This window comes from Tupaia chinensis, unplaced genomic scaffold, assembly GCF_000334495.1.
Source record: "Tupaia chinensis unplaced genomic scaffold, TupChi_1.0 Scaffold139833_1, whole genome shotgun sequence".
In the NCBI taxonomy this organism is placed as follows: domain Eukaryota; kingdom Metazoa; phylum Chordata; class Mammalia; order Scandentia; family Tupaiidae; genus Tupaia; species Tupaia belangeri.
In genome coordinates, this window is record NW_006199712.1 from 3,317,249 (window position 1) to 3,333,212 (window position 15,964).

Sequence of the window (15,964 nt, forward strand, 5' to 3'; positions counted from 1 at the left end):
GGCATGCAAGTCTTTTCACATTAGTTTTTCCGAGGGTCGGAACTTCTTCTCCTACACCTGAACTATACAGGAGGTGCTACACACTTTATGAAAAACTTCATATGTAGGAGTCGGGTGGTGCCACAATGGTAACACAAGTGGGCTCGCATGGCAAAGGACCTGGGTTCACATCCTGGGATCTCCTTGAGCATTCCACGTGCGTGCAAGTCTATCTGTGATCTGTACCAGAAAAGACAGGGCAGTGGTGGGGTCATGGCATGAGAACAATGTTGAGGATGCCTGTCTCTCTCTCCCAGGATAAGTAAACATTAAAACAATTAATATTGAAGTTGAATTTATCCCACTGATTTAGGGCTACTCATACATATTTTAAGTGTATAGACAGTGCTCTGACAGAAAACCGAGTTTTAGCATATAACTGTTTCAAAGAAATAAGCATAAGGGTGTCTTGGATATCTAAAAGAAATAGGTCTTCAACTGTCCTGAGGGAACACCCACCTAGACTTTAACTTGATGAAATGTACAAAATGGATCTTCTGGCCCCATCACCCATATAAAATACGTGCATCATGTAAAATTCACATAAAGCATTTTCTACATTTCACTTGGTGGAAGTCATGTTTCATTTGTCAATAATTGATTGCTTCTTCATTATGTATTGATGATACCATTACGTACGGTGAATCATGTCTGATGTCATTCGAGATTAGGTGTTCAAGAAATTTCACACCTATATTTGGACTTTTGGAAACAGGTTTCCAGGTGTTTCCATATCACAGAGTTGCCCTTCCCTTGGCTTTTTTCTATTGACTCAATATCACTTCTTAACTCAGAACAAATGTGTCACTAAACACTTCTGCCTGAAATTGGCAACAGAGCTTTGGATTGTTTATTTGTTGTGTGGATTCACATTGCATAGGCGCACACTCTCGCTTTCTTGCTCTCTCTCTCTCTCTTTTAAGAGATTACTGAATTTTTAAATTTACTGTCATTATTTTTAATTTGACCAGAGACCTCTGAAAGGAAAAGTTAAAAAAGCAAGCTACCAGGTCTGGGACTTGAACCACAGTCAGCTGTGTAGGAGGCTAGCGCCTTAACCACCACACCACTTGCTGGCCCTGCATAGGTTCTCTTTGATCACCTGGTTTGTTTTCTATATATATTTTTTCTTCTCAATAAAATAGTTTTTACCATAACTAAAAATTATGAGGACAGAAACTTCTTTTGAACTCTTATATGAAAATTTTGGAATACTGTTCAGAATGACACACTATATCAAAATTAGAATCACCAATAACCAAAATATCGCTGTAACTTCAAAAGTCAGGAAGCTAAATTGCTTGATATAATAATACTGCTTTTTTTTAATGTAGAGTAAAATGCACTATTAGTATATCAACAGTTCAAATCATTTCCCATAATTCTGAAATATACAAATAGGCCTGGCTAGCTTACTTCTGTACCAGCAGTATGGTGGGAAATTCTTTAAAATGGACAAGATTGGGGACCAGCATTTGGTATAATGGCTGTCACTGGACTCCTATGCAGTTGACCGTGGTTTAAGTCCCAGATCCGGTGGCTTAAACTCACGCTGGGCATGTGTGCGTGCGTGTCCAAGATCCCGAAAGGAGAATGGAGGAAAAGGGATTGCGGCGTGGCCATCCCCCCTGGGGATGCTTTCTAACTTTCTGTCTCTCTGTCTCTCTCTGTCTTTCTGGCAAGTGCACGTGCCCTATAGCAAAAACCTCTCCAAAAAAATTTTTTTTTTAAAAAATGGACAAGATTGGAGACCAGCAGATGGCATAATCATTATATTGCTGGACTCCCACATAGTTGACCATGGTTCAAGTCCCAGACCTAGCAGCTTAAAACTCAGGCTGGGTGAGAGGAGAATGGAGGAGAAGGGATTGCGGCATGGCCATCCCCCCCGGAGGTGATATCTTGCTTTTTGTCTCTCTGTCTCTCTGGTGAGTGCACATGCCCTATAGTAAAAATCTCTCTAAAACAAACAAATTGAACAATATTGAGGAAATTATTTATCTGTTAATCATCATGCTAAACTAACAAGAACAGTTAAGAGCTAGAGCTCTGAATATGAAAGAACGGAGTACTTAGATCCCACTTCCATCCCTATCGTCTCTGTGGTTTAGGTGTGATTGACAAGAACTATTAGATATCATTTTATTAGCACAAATTCTATACCACTGATTTGTGAAGAAACTGACTTACCTTATCTCATAAAATCCTTATACATTTGAGGTAACTACTAAGATCATTCTCATTTTAAAGTTAAAAAATCATTAAGGACAAAAGAAATAAGAATTTCTTCCAACTCAACAACAAATAGTCCAATTCAAAAATAAGCAAGAGGGACAAGCAGTTAGCGTAACGGCTATGTCGCTGGACTCCCACGTAGTCGACCGCGGTTCACGTCCTGGACCGGGTGGCTTAAAACTCACGCCGGGCGTGTGTGTGTGCCTGCCCAAGATCCCGAGAGGAGAATGGAGGAGAAGGGATTGCGGTGTGGCCACCCCCCCTAGGGGGGTGTTCTCGCTTTCTGTCTCTCTGTCTCTGTCTGGCGAGCGCACGCGCCCTATGTCAAAAACAAAACAAAACAAAAAACATAAAACAAAACAAAACAAAAAGTAAGTAATGAGCTTGAATAGACATTTCACCAAAAAGATATACAAATGGCCAATAAGCACATGAAAAGATTTTCAACACCAATAATCATTAAGAAAGTGCAAATCAAAACCACAATGATACCACTTCATACCCAGAGGTTGGCTACTATTAAGAAACAAAACAAAATAGAAAACAACAAGTACTGGTAAGGATGTGAAGAACCTTGAAACTGCTTGTAGGAATGTAATCTGATGCATCCACTATGGATACTGTAGGTGGTTCCCAAAAAACTAAATATAACGTATTATATAACTAAATATAGATGTATTATATGCAATATAGTCTATATGATATTGTCTATAATAGATATAGACAATTACATGCAATTATGATCCAACAAATGCACCAGAAGAACTGAAAGCAAAGCCTTATTTGTATGCCTGTGTTCACAGCACCATGATTCACAGTAGTCAACAGGTGGAAGTATCCCAATAGTAATCAATGAACAAATGTGGCTTATACATATAACAGATTATTGTTCAACCATAAAGAGAAAGAAAGGGGGACTAGCGGGTGATGTGGTGATTAAGACACTGGACTTCCACACAGCCAACAATGGTTCAAGTCTCAGACCTGGCAGCTTGAAAATCCTGCTGGATATGTGTGCGAGCAAGCCCCAAATCCCAGGAGAAGAATGGATTACAGTGTGGCCATCTCCCCTGAGGGGTGATTTCTACTTTCCTTCTCTCTCTCTCTCTCTCTCTCTCTCTCTCTCTCTCTCTCTGTCTCTCTCATCAGAGCGTCTCTCTCTCTCCAGTGAGCACATGCATCTTATGGCAAAAACCTAAAAGGAAAAGGAAAAGGAAGGAATTTCTTACTCATGTTATAACATGATGAACCTTGAAGACATCAGACAGCATGCTAAGTGAAACAAGTCAGTTACAAAATGACAAATACTGTATGTTTCCATTAGTGCAGTCAACTCCACAGAGACTGAAAGTAGAATGGCTGCCAGGGGCTGAGGGAGGGGGAAATAGGGAATTATTGTTTAATGGGTAAGAAGTTTCAGTTTGAGAGGATGAAAAGAGTTCTGGAGAGTGAAGGTAGTAATGGATATGGAGCAATCTATAGATACATCTCGTTTTTTGGGGTTTTTTTTTTTAAGAATTATTTACTTTATTATTTTTTAATTGGACGAGAGAGAGAAAGAGAGAGAGGGAGGGAGGGAAAGTGGGAAAGCAAGCCACCAGGTCCAAGACTCAAACCACAGTCAGCCATATGTGAGTCTAGTGCCTTAACCACCTGCCACCTGCCAGCCCCAGATATGGAGCAATGTAAAGGCACTTAATGCCGCTAAGGAACATAATGAGTGTTGATTATATTGATATCTGAATGAACTATATACACTTACAAGTGTTTTAAAGAGTACATTTTGTTATTTTCCCCGACTATTATAAAAAGAAAAAGAAAAACAGAAATATTTTAACTCCCCACTTCTCTCAAGTGCCCTCTCCCCCTTAAACTAGTAAACTTGGATGGGTTTGTCTCTCTGACTCTGTGGAAAGTTGGTTAGTACAAATTAGCAGAAGGCTTGATGAGGTCTTTAGTAGAAGTTTTCTTTTTTTTTTAAAGAATTATTTTAACTTTATTTATTATTATTATCATTATTATTTTCCAGTTTGATCAGAGAGAGAGAGAGAGGAAGTGAGAAAGCAAGCTACCAGGTCCGAGACTTGAACCGTGGTTGGCCATGTGGGAGTCCAGCGCCCCCATCCACCACGCCACCTGCCGGCCCCAGAAGTTTTCTTATAAATAATGTCAGCAAGTATGTATTCCGTTACCGTAAGTACTTCCCTCACACAGAGCAAATTATCTTACTATCAGAACTGCTCCATCGGTAAACTGTTAGTTCAAAATATCATTATATAAATATTGCAAGATTATAAGTTATAAATAAAGTTGGTATGCTAAAAACAAAGAATATGGATTATTAATCCATTTGTTCTACTAATACTATGTACTTTTAAAAAATTATTTATTTACTTTTATTCATTCATTCATTTTATTTTAACTTAACCAGAGAGATACACACAGAGAGAGAGCAAGAGAGAAAGAGGGAAAATGAGAAAGCAAGCCACCAGGTCCAGGACTCGAACCATGGTCAGTCATGTGGGAGTGTCCAGCACCTTAACCACCACCTGCTGGTCCCAAGACTATGTATTTTTAGTAGCATTCTTTTTTAAGAGAGATTTTTGCTATAGGGTGTGTGAGCTTGCTGGAGAGTAAAAGAAAGACAGAAAGTGAGAAATCACTCCCGAGGGGAGATGGCCATGCTGCAATCCCTTCTCCTCTCGGGATCTTGGGCACGCATGCAGAAGCACCTGGCATGAGCTTTAAGCCTCCAGTTCAGGGATTCGAACTGCAGTCGACTATGTGAGAGTCCAGCAATGTGCCCATTACACCATGTGCTGGTCCTTTACTAGCACTTTTATTAAAGTTACCAAACTGTACCTATAAAATAACAGAAACACCAAACTTGGAGATACACTTTTTTATTACTTCCTTTGTTTCGATACTCAAAAAGGAGCAGAACATTTCAACAATTGCCTAGTTTTTGTTTTGGAAAAGATTCTGGGCACTGCATCTGATACCATATAAAATCTGTTAATAACTTCCCAGTTATCATATCGTATTCATGCAGTGTTCTAATGACAAATATGCCATCCCCAGGAAGTGGAAGAATCCACTGGCCCTCGAGAGTTTATTTTTTGCACTTCCACCTTTTTCCTTTTTATTGGTCTCTCGAACTCACCCTGCATTGCCTTTTACCTACATTCATTTGAGTCATGATTTGCTAGGTCTGTGAGAAATCCAAGCACAAGACCAACGGTGATCGCGACAGCCTCCCGGGCCCACCGTCAGACCCTGTTTTCAGAGTGATCTATTTCAGTAGAGGTGCCTCCCGAGAAAGGGCAAAGATGGTGGTGTCACTGTCCCAACGTCTATTCACGGTACTCACCTTTCCCTGGGCTCACCTTTCACTACTTGCATTGCATTTGTGGACTAAAGCAAAAGATTGTATTTATACTTCCTTTGTTTACCTAAGAGCAAAATGCAGAACTGAGAGCCAACAGAGGATGAAGACATGTTTTTGGAAGGAAAATTCAAAGCTGTCAAAATGCTAATGTCATAAAGACCAAACACTAACTGTTTTCCAAAAGTGAAAGAAGAAAAAATAGGAGATACAGCCTTTAGAAACAATACTCAGATTTTTAAAAAATTATTCATGAGGAAGGAGGAGAATAAGACATCTGGCCTTTGTAAATAATACCCAAGATTTTTAAAATATTCTGCATGAAGTCAGAATGTGTTACTGTCAGTGACACAGAGAGAAAGGCCAGAGTTCAGTTTATCCACAAGGAAGTGTTTTTATTTTTTTTTCTGTCATGAGGAGACCATGTTAAGTGTATTCAGTTACCCTGTCATTCATTAACCTGGATTATTCTCTGCAAAGAAATGATCAAAGAATTCAAAGTCCAATTCACCTCGAAATTTGAACCAGCTTTCTTTTAGAAAGAATCAAGTGAAATAAAAAAAGAAAGAAAGAATCAAGTGAAACCTAGACAGGAAGAAAAAAATAATAAAGGAACAAATCTGGAGGTTAACTGGGTGCTGCCAGAAGAAATAAAGGTACTGCTCCATTCCTGAAGTCTAACGACAAACAGCACAGGAAGCCCGTGTTCACCCTTCCCCAAGCATACCTATTTTATTAAATGCTTCTTGTAGTTCTTCAAGCTCCTCCCGAGAGATGGTTGTGGTACTGTTCTCCATCTTGGGATATGGAAGACTACCTTCTGATAACTTTATATCTAGAAAAGGCAATATTAGGAAAGAAAATTAGCCCTTTGGAGACATATATCTAAGCAATAGAAGGTACCGAGGAAGGCATTCTCTAGAATAAATCACCTGTGAGGTCTGGCTGACAAGGAACCAATAGACTGGTTCCCTGGTAACACTCTCCCGGCCCAGGCCAAACAATGACGAGACCCAGTAAGGGGGAGAAACAGTTATTTTTCACTCCCTATAGTTTTACAGAGCACAGACATTTTTTCAATAGCCTGTATAATTTTCATGTACATGTTATCCCACTATTATAGTAAAATAAGCATTTCAAGTTTGAGGAAAGTATTCATAAATGGAAAGAATATGGTCTGAAAGTAAAATTTAAAGACATGAATATACACAAAAATGATAAAGTTAAAGTCTGCTCCTCTGGGGATGGAACTTGTGTGTGGGGGGGGGTTGTTTTTTCATTTACATTTTTTAAATTTCATTTTCTTTTATACATTCAATCACATTATTTAGCCTACAGAGTGAATATTTCAACATGTGAACATTTCTCCCTAGTCCAGTTGATAAAACTATAAAATACTTTCAACAGATAATGCCACATTTCGTTGTCCCATTAATGTTTTGACTCTATTTTTCTTCTAAATGTCCTTCTCAGACCATACCCTTTTTACACACTGTATGTTTTTTTTAAAGAACTATTTTACTGATCTATATTTATTCAATCATTTATTTATTTATTTTAAATTTGACCACAGAGGGACAGAGTTAGAGAGAGAGAAAGTGAGAAGGCAAGCTCCCAGGTCCGGGATTCAAACTGTGGTTGGCCATGTAGGAGTCCAGCACCCTTAACCACCACACCACCTGCTGGCCCTGGAACTTGTGGTTTTAATGTTCAGCATTATATTATCCACTCACTGTCACACTCCTTCCCCTTCTCCCCACAAAATTTTTCCCAGATCTGTAGGGGCCATCTTACTTTGAGTATGGGAGACAAACTAAAAAGAAAGAAAAAAAAAAAATATATATATATATATTTATGTGTGTAAACTAGGCTGTAAGAAAAGTAAGAGTGTGGTGTTCATAGAAAATAACTGCTAAGAAATGTGCCCCCCCAAAAAATTAATTACTCATAATCCTACTATCTGGGAATATCAGGCATTACCTTTTTGTCCTTATTTATCTGGGCCTACTTTCTAAGCAACTGTACACCTTTTTGGGAGATGAAAAATATAAGCATACTATGTTAAAACCTTTTCTTTTTTTGAAATGACACATTATCAGTATATTTCCATATTGTTCACCAACATGATGAACGATGGCTGTATATTACTGGACCATCACTTATTTAGTAAATCCCTTGTTTCAGAGTATTCACATTGCTTCCAATTTCTCATTATAAATACTGCTTCAGTGAACTTCCTTGTAGACAAACCTTTGTTTATATCCATGTTTATTTTAGTATGAGAAATAGTCTCATAGTGGAATTACTTTATTTTTTTTTTCTTTAGGGATTTTTTTGTTTCTTTGTTTGTTTGTTTTGCTATAGGGCATATGCACTCTTTGGAAAGACAGAGAGACAGCAAACGAGAGGAGGCTGGCCACACCACAATCTCTTCTCCTCCATTCTCCTCTCAGGACTTTGGGCACACATGCATGCATGCTGAACAGAGGTCAGCCACATAGGAGTTCAGCATCTCGACCACCACACCTCCTGCTGCCCCCATTACTTACATTTTTAAGGCTTCTGATAGGTACAGTGCAACTCTTACTTTTTATTTATTTTTTATTTACATGTAATCACTGTACATCTTTTTCCCAGCATGGTTATGGTGCACATTAATCATGTCAAAGACATGTCCATATATATTATCAACAGATAACTTTTCATTTTTGTGTCTATTAAACATTTTCTTTGTATTTTTCCCAACTCTTACTTTTTCAATAACTTAGTGGCCACTCACCAAAGTTCACTGCTACCCTGTCTGCAGGGTACTGTGAACAGTTCTGCCCTTCCTCCTCTCCGAGGAAAGAATAAAGCTGTTCACTTGACTCCTCTCTCAGGGCTGCTCCACCATGGAGGAGTCCACTCTGCACACTCTGCTTTACAGACTTGCTTTCACTCTCAACAACAAAAAACGACGACTTTGTGGCTTTTCAATTCGATGTAAAGCTAAAGCTGAATACAAACTATGTTGTATTCCTCTTATAGATATCTAATTATATCAGCCAGTAACTATGTAACTCAGAAAATAAGTGAAAGTGAGTGCTTAATAAGACCATAGGAATTGAAACAAAATGGAAAAAATCCATATTGGGACCAGCAGTTAGCATAATGGCTATGTCACTGGACTCCCTTCTAGTCAACCGTGGTTCGAGTCCCGGACCCGGAGGCTTGAACTCATGCCAGGCACATGTGCATGCGTGCCCAAGATCTCGAGAGGAGAATGGAGGAGAAGGGACTGTGGCGTGGCCATCCCCCCTGGGGGGGACTTCAAGCTCACACTGGACACATTTATGTGCGTTCCCAAGATCCTGAGAGGAGACAAGAAGAGAAGAGATTGTGGCATGGCCATTTCCCCGGAGGGCAGGGGGCGGGGGTGATTTCTCATTTTCTGTCGGTCTTTCCCTCTTTCCGGTAAGCGCATGTGCCCTATAGCAAAAATTTCTCTGTAAAAATATTTTATTAAATTCTCACTTTCATCAAGTTACTATGAACTATTTGCAGGCATACTTATCTTGAGCTGGAAAAGATTAAAAAGTCCTCTTACAATTTTTAAGCGTAATTACCTAGGGCTGGAAAACGCTACTTCTGTGGTAGCTGGTTTGAATCTCCGTGGTCTTGGTCATCTGGCATATCATTTCCTATATTTGAAATAGTTTATATCTCTTGCTTTGAGTTTTAAAAATGGTGGTTGGATTTTAGCATTTGCATTCCACAGAAAAGCTGTAAATTAGCAGGCCTTGTGTTGACCTTGCATTTGAAATGATAAACATAAACCTGGCGGGGGTGGGGAGGGAGATGGAGCCAGCAAATAGCATGGGGGTTAAGGCGCTGGATTCCCACCTGGCCAAGCCCCAGGCCTGGCAGTTTGAAAATCACCCTTGGTTCGTATGCACGTGTGCCCAAAATCTAAAGAGGAGAATGGTAGTGGACTGCAGTGTGTCAACCCCCTTTGGGGGATAATTTCTCAGTTTCCCACTCTCTGACTCTCTATGGTTAGTGTATGTACCCTATGGCAATATAATACACTTCCAAAGCACAAAGTTCATAAGAAAGATTCATGGCAGATAGGCATTCCAGAATTAATGTGGTCAAATAAATGAAACCATTCATTATTGTAATATCATTTTCTATACATGGACAGATATCTAACATAGTTTTGGCTTTTAAAAGAAATTGGCTTAAAATAGAAAAAAAAATTTAAGATGTCTCAAATTTTTGAGTATGAAAAAAGGTAACAAAACTTACTTATTCTAAAAATCATTTGACATCAAGGAGCAAAAGATGACTAATCTGTAGGATCAAGACTGAAATGCATTGTCCTTATTATGAATAAGAACTCTTATTTTTCAGTAACAGTTTATTTCAACTTCAGTTAGACTTTTTAAAGTAATTGTTTAATTGTATTTATTATTATTATTTTAATTTGCTATAGGGCATGTGCATTCACCAGAGAGACAGAGAGAGAGGTAAAGTGAGAAAGCAAGCCACCAGATCTGGGATTCAAACCACAGTCAGCCATTTGGCAGGCCAGTGTCTCAGCTACCATGCCACCTACTGGACCTGCTTCACAGAGATTTTTGACCAAATTAAGGGCTGTCTTGAGTTTGTTTTGAGTATATATCTTTCTTGTTATTCTTGTCAAAATTTATAAATGTGGGGCCAGCAGGGGCGTGGTGGTTAAGGCTCTGGACACTCCCACATGACCAACCACAGTTCAAGTCCTGGACTTGGTGGCTTGCTTTCTCACTTTCCTTCTCTCTGTGTGTCTGTCTTTCTCTGTTCACATAAAAATAAATGAATAAATAAATAAAATTAAATAAATAATTCTTTTTAAAAATTTATAAATGTGAGGTTTTTTGGATATTATATATTTACGATGTCTTTTTAAATTATATGTAGTTACATACAAAATTATGCCTGAATATAAATTATGACAAGATTGTTTTTTTCTGGCATTTTAAAAACATGGAATTCCTATATTAATTTTCCCCCTATAGGGTGCATGTACTTGCCAGAGAGACAGAGAGTAGGAAAGTAAGAAATCACCACTCTCACCCCCAGGAGTGATAGCCATACCACAATCCCTTCTCCTCCAATCTCCTCCTGGGATTCGGGCATGCACACACACATGTCCAGCATGATCCTCAAGCCACTGGATCTGGGACTCAAATTACGAAGTTGGCCAGATGGAATCCATATAGAGCATTAACCTCTACATTACCTGCTGGCCCCCATAAAGGAAGGAAGGAAGGAAGGAAGGAAGGAAGGAAGGAGAAAAGGAAAAGAAGGGAAGGGAAGGGGAAGGGGAAGGAAGGGAAGGGAAAAGAAGGGAAGAAAGAAAAGAAAAGGAAGGAAGGAAAGAAAGAAAGAAGAAAAGAAAGAAAGGAAAGAAAGGGAGGGAAGGAAGGAAAGAAGACAAGAAAGAGAAAGAGAGAAAGAAGAAAGAAAGAAGGAAGGAAGGAAAGAAGGAAGGAAGGAAGGAAGGAAGGAAGGAAGGAAGGAAGGAAGGAAAGAAGGAAGGAAGGAAGGAAGGAAGGACTGTCCTAATATGAACCGTAAGAAGGACCACTAGAAATGACAGGTACTTTATCAAATCTATTTGTTGCTTTTATCATTGTTTTGAAGTTCCAATTCAATAACATAATACTATACGGGTATTCTAAATTACACAAGCTACCTAATATTCTCAATTTTAAAATTATGGAAAAGAAAAACATTCCAAAAACTGGTTTCTCCCTCAACTAAATTTTCTGTCTTTTTTCCTTTGTTCCCTTAAGCTATACTTCATATTCCTTCATGAGAACATGACCTCAACAATTTTAGTTAAACTTTTACTGCTAGACTCCAGTCCTTTCTTTTTAACTATCTTTCTTTCGGTCTACACCCCGAGAACAGATTTCTTTTCCTCCAGAGGCCTCTTCCTTATTGTTCTACAATATTCATCCATTCCATTTCCTGTCCCTAGAAACTACTGGGTTGTTGGGAAAATGTGTCACGACTTTGCCGACAATCTAGTATTTTCCTGTATCCAAATCTTCACCTGCCCTCAAAGTACAGACTCAGGTTCTGCCATCGATTTTTTCTTCATTGCTCTCATGTCACCTCACCACATATTCATAGAGAACATCTAAGGTGTTGGACGTGCCACATGTTGGAAGTAACCTAGTGGTGACTAATACCACCTTGACTCTCGGCGTTTACGATTTTGTAAGGGAGTCAGTGAATCAAAGGTGACAGCAACAGCAAACACAGGAGACTCCCTTACTTCAGACGTCACTCACCAATCACAGCTCTTTCCTGTTGAGCCCTGAGTTGGTTCTGGAGAACCCTTTCAACATGACGTCACCTCCACATGGTCCCTACCAGAGTCAGTTCTCAAAATAAACTAGAAAGCCACATCTAGAATCATTACACACAAGCTTGAATAAAATATGTATGAAAGAATCTTTTTTTAAGAATTATTTAATTTTATTTGTCCATTCATTTCTTTAAATTTGACCAGAAAGAGGCAGAGAGAGAGAGAGATAAAGCCACTAGGTCTGGGACTCGAACCATGGTCAGCCATGTGGGAGTGCCCAGCACTTTAACCACCATGCCACCTGCTGGTCCCCGGAGAGGAAGAATCTTATTGCTAGAAGATTCAAGAAGACTTTTCTGAGAAGCACCACCAGAGCTGGACCAGAGGAAAAAGAAAATGCGAATCCAAACAGTGGGAGAAAAGCCTAGAGGCCTCTCTACAGAGCACTCAGTCTGACAGGATGGAGTTCCTTAGCTACTTACAGTGATTTATATCGTTGCCTTACAGTTTTTAAATATAGAAGTAAAAGAGTCACTGTTGCCCTCTAGAAACTTAAAAGGTGAGAAGATGATTCAATACAATATGAATTCTTAGTTAAGACCCATTTTTAAGCTCTTTGTGGTGGTGACGAATAATTCTATTCAAAAGGTGCAACTCCATCCGAAGATGTTCATTTTCTGTTAGTCTTTGTGCCTACTGGTAGTTTCCATTTCTGACATGAAAAACAACCACCTCCTATCTCCGAATACATCCACGTGCACGCTACACCTTGTATTTGGAGTAGACCAATATGAACCAATCTAACGGACTCTCCTCTTTGTCCATTCAAATAGGCCAAAATGGATTTCAAGTGATGTATTTCAGAAAAGAAGGCATAGTCTCTTTCTAAGCCACACTTTCAAGGAGGAAGTATTTAATTTACCTATTTGATTGTGGCAGTTAAGGTACTTTTTATTATAAGACGAGAGAAAAACCAGATTCTGATAGTTTTGTCAAAAGAAGGGATACACTGGAGGGGCCAGCAGGTGGCGTGATGGTTAAGGGTGCTGGACTCCCACATGGCTGACCATGGTTTGAGACCCAGATCTGGCAGCTGTTTCCTCACTTTCCCTTTCTCTCTCACTGTCTCTCCTCTCTGGTTAAATTTTAAAATAAATAAAGTAAGTTAAATAAAATAATTCTTAAAAAAAAAATACACCAGAAGGCCATCAGTTTTAGGGTGTTAGCTCAAAGAATCAAAGGAGAACTGAACAAACAGGCTCCAGGAGGCCAGAGACCAGGTAGCTCCAAGGACCTCCACGGTGGGAACGATGACATGCCACCTCAGAGCACTGTCCCCAGAAGCCTCCACCACTGTCTATGGATGACAGTCTCACTCCTAGAATGGTGAGACTGATGGGCAGGCTCCAGCCCATCTCTGTGGTCCGGGCATACCAGAAAGACAAGACTCGCGGTCTAGAGAATCCCTTCGTCCTACATTCATTTGCCTTCTGCACAGACCGTGTTTGCATGAAGCAAAGATGAAGGTTTAAATCCAACTCCTAAGTAAATGCAAGCAGGTCATCCTGAGTCTTCTCCTGCCCTTAACGCATCACACCCAATTAAGAACACCTGAAGGTTATATAAACATGGCTGATAAAACCTCTCCCAAACTTTCCACCCCAAAAACCCAAAACAGCACTTATACTCAATAGCCGACCAAACAAGGCAAGTGAGTTGATCCTTACCCTTTTACCAATAAACACCCGTGAGTATTCAGTAAAGGCCAAGCATTGTTCTAAATACTATATAAACGGTCTCATTTGACCCTCACAGCAACTCTGTGAGGTTAACAATATTACAAGTCCCACTTCACTGTTGAGAAATTTGAAGCCAACATCTTGGTAAGTGGCAGAGATGGAATCTGAACTCAGGGAGTCTGCCAAATTCAGGTTCTTAATTGTATGTCACCCTTGTACTTGTGGTTTCACAGATTCTCTTCTGTGCCCAGAACTTGAGTCATGAAGACTATCTCCTTTTCCCACTAGAAGCTGCCTTCGCACTGACTGTCCAGCGTAGAACTGTTAGCGTGAAATGCAGACATGATGCAATCTGTTTTACTAGAAACCCAGGGAAGGAATGGAGGATTTAAGTGACCTTTGTGAGAATTACATGGATTACTTTACTTTTATTTTTGTCCTAGAAAATTAACTTGTTCTTTTTTTATGTGTATTTAGTTATATTTAGTTACTTAGGAACGTAATTGCCTAGATTGCAACTATCTATAATGCCAAATATCTCATTCAAAATGAATGCCTCAATACCAGCATCAAAGAGCTATCAGGGAACAGGAGGTAGTGAGTCACTTCCAAATGCTCTGGAATAACTGAGGTATTACTTCCTGGCTTACAATTCCCTTTCCCTTGTTCTAGCTGAGAATTTCAATGTAAATGACTCATAGGGACACAAGTGAGATTCTAGTGCAACTCATATCCAGGTGAGCAGAAAATCTACCCAGGGTGTGTCCATGTCAGGGTTTGAGCCCGAACCTTCAAAACACACGCTGGTTTAAAGTTTTCACTTTTTACACAGATAAATTAAAGCAATGCTTTCAGGCCAGTAGGTGGTGGGGGTTAAGGCATATAGATTCCACATGACCAACTGATTTCACGGTTCAAATCTTGGACAGCCAGCTTGAGAAAAAAAAAAAAAAAAAAAAAACACCAGGCATGTATGCATGCATGCCCTAAATCCCAAGAGAATGGAGGAGAAGGGACTAGAACATGGTCATCCTCCTTAGGGAGTAATTTCTTTCTCTCTCAGTAAATGCACACACCCTGTAACAAAAACTAAAAAACAAACAAACAAAAACAGAAAACCCCCCACTGTTTTCAAAACTTGAAACTGAGGTACTTCTGCAACCAGCAGAATCCAACTCTCACTCTCCTTATTAAGAAGCAAATCAGGATATGAAAGAGAGAAATTGTATGTCTCCACTTAACATATACTGACTGTCCACACTCTGTGATAGAGCCTGAAAGACTGGAGAACATAAAAGCATTAAAAATTGTAATGGGCACTAAAAACAAAGTGGAAAGAGAGTGTAGGAGGGACAGAGCGTTGGAAAGCGTTGGAAAGGAAATTTGGGTGGGAAATGGAGAGGTAAGACACTTGTGGGACACAGATAAGGTTTTTTATCTGTTGACAAGGATGTGTATAATAGTCTCAACTGGGCTGGACTGAGGCATATATCATGCTGGAAGTCTCTTCACAATCTAAGTGATGTATAGCGATTTAATGTATGAATAATAATTTTAAAAATTAAAAAAAAAAGGCAAAGGAGGCCCATGCTGGTGAACAATCAGCAGCAAACCGAACTGCAGTCCCAGAAGTCACATGGCCAACCCCAGGTTCAGATCCTCAGATTTGACTGAAAACAAAACCAGGCTCATGAGTGTGTGCCTGAGATTCCAAGGAGCTGAAGGACTAGGGAAACGGGATTTTGGCATGAGGAGACCCTGTCAAGAGTGCTTTTCTCTTTCTCCCATTAGCATACACATGCTCTCTATCATAAATTTAAAATTGTTTAATTTTTTTAAAAAGCAAAAGAAGGAATTGTCCTATACATGTATGTTTTTTCAACAATCCATAAAAATCTTCCCTAAAGTCCTAAATTTCTAAAGGCTGTGGATTTTTAAAGAATTATTTATTTTATATATTATTATTTTTTAATTTAACCAGAGAGGGATAAAGGGAAAGTGAGAAAGCAAGCCACCAGGTCCAGGACTTGAACCACAGTTGACCATGTGGGAGTCTAGTACCTTAATCACACCACCTGCTGGCACCCCTAGGTTATAGATTTATTTTATTTTATTTCATTTATTCACTCATTTATTTTAATTTGACCAGACAGACACGCACACGTGCACGCGCGCGCGCGCACACACACACACACACACACACACACACAGACGAAAGTGAGACAG

The 15,964-nt window shown here is 39.4% G+C and overlaps 1 protein-coding gene across 3 annotated transcripts in view; it reads right to left on the reverse strand.

The window, feature by feature from the left end:
* Positions 1-15,964, reverse strand: part of PLS1 (plastin 1) — a 111,300-nt gene that overhangs the window by 54,161 nt on the left and 41,175 nt on the right. For 2 of the 3 annotated variants that reach the window (XM_006162301.3, XM_014593191.2), the window contains exon 2: positions 6,387-6,494. In XM_006162301.3, coding sequence (XP_006162363.1) covers positions 6,387-6,456 — 70 coding nt within the window. In that variant the 5' untranslated portion in view covers positions 6,457-6,494. Of the gene's footprint in view, positions 1-6,386; positions 6,495-6,591; positions 6,607-15,964 lie in introns of those variants that run through there. The other variant, XM_027765876.1, reaches the window with a different exon arrangement.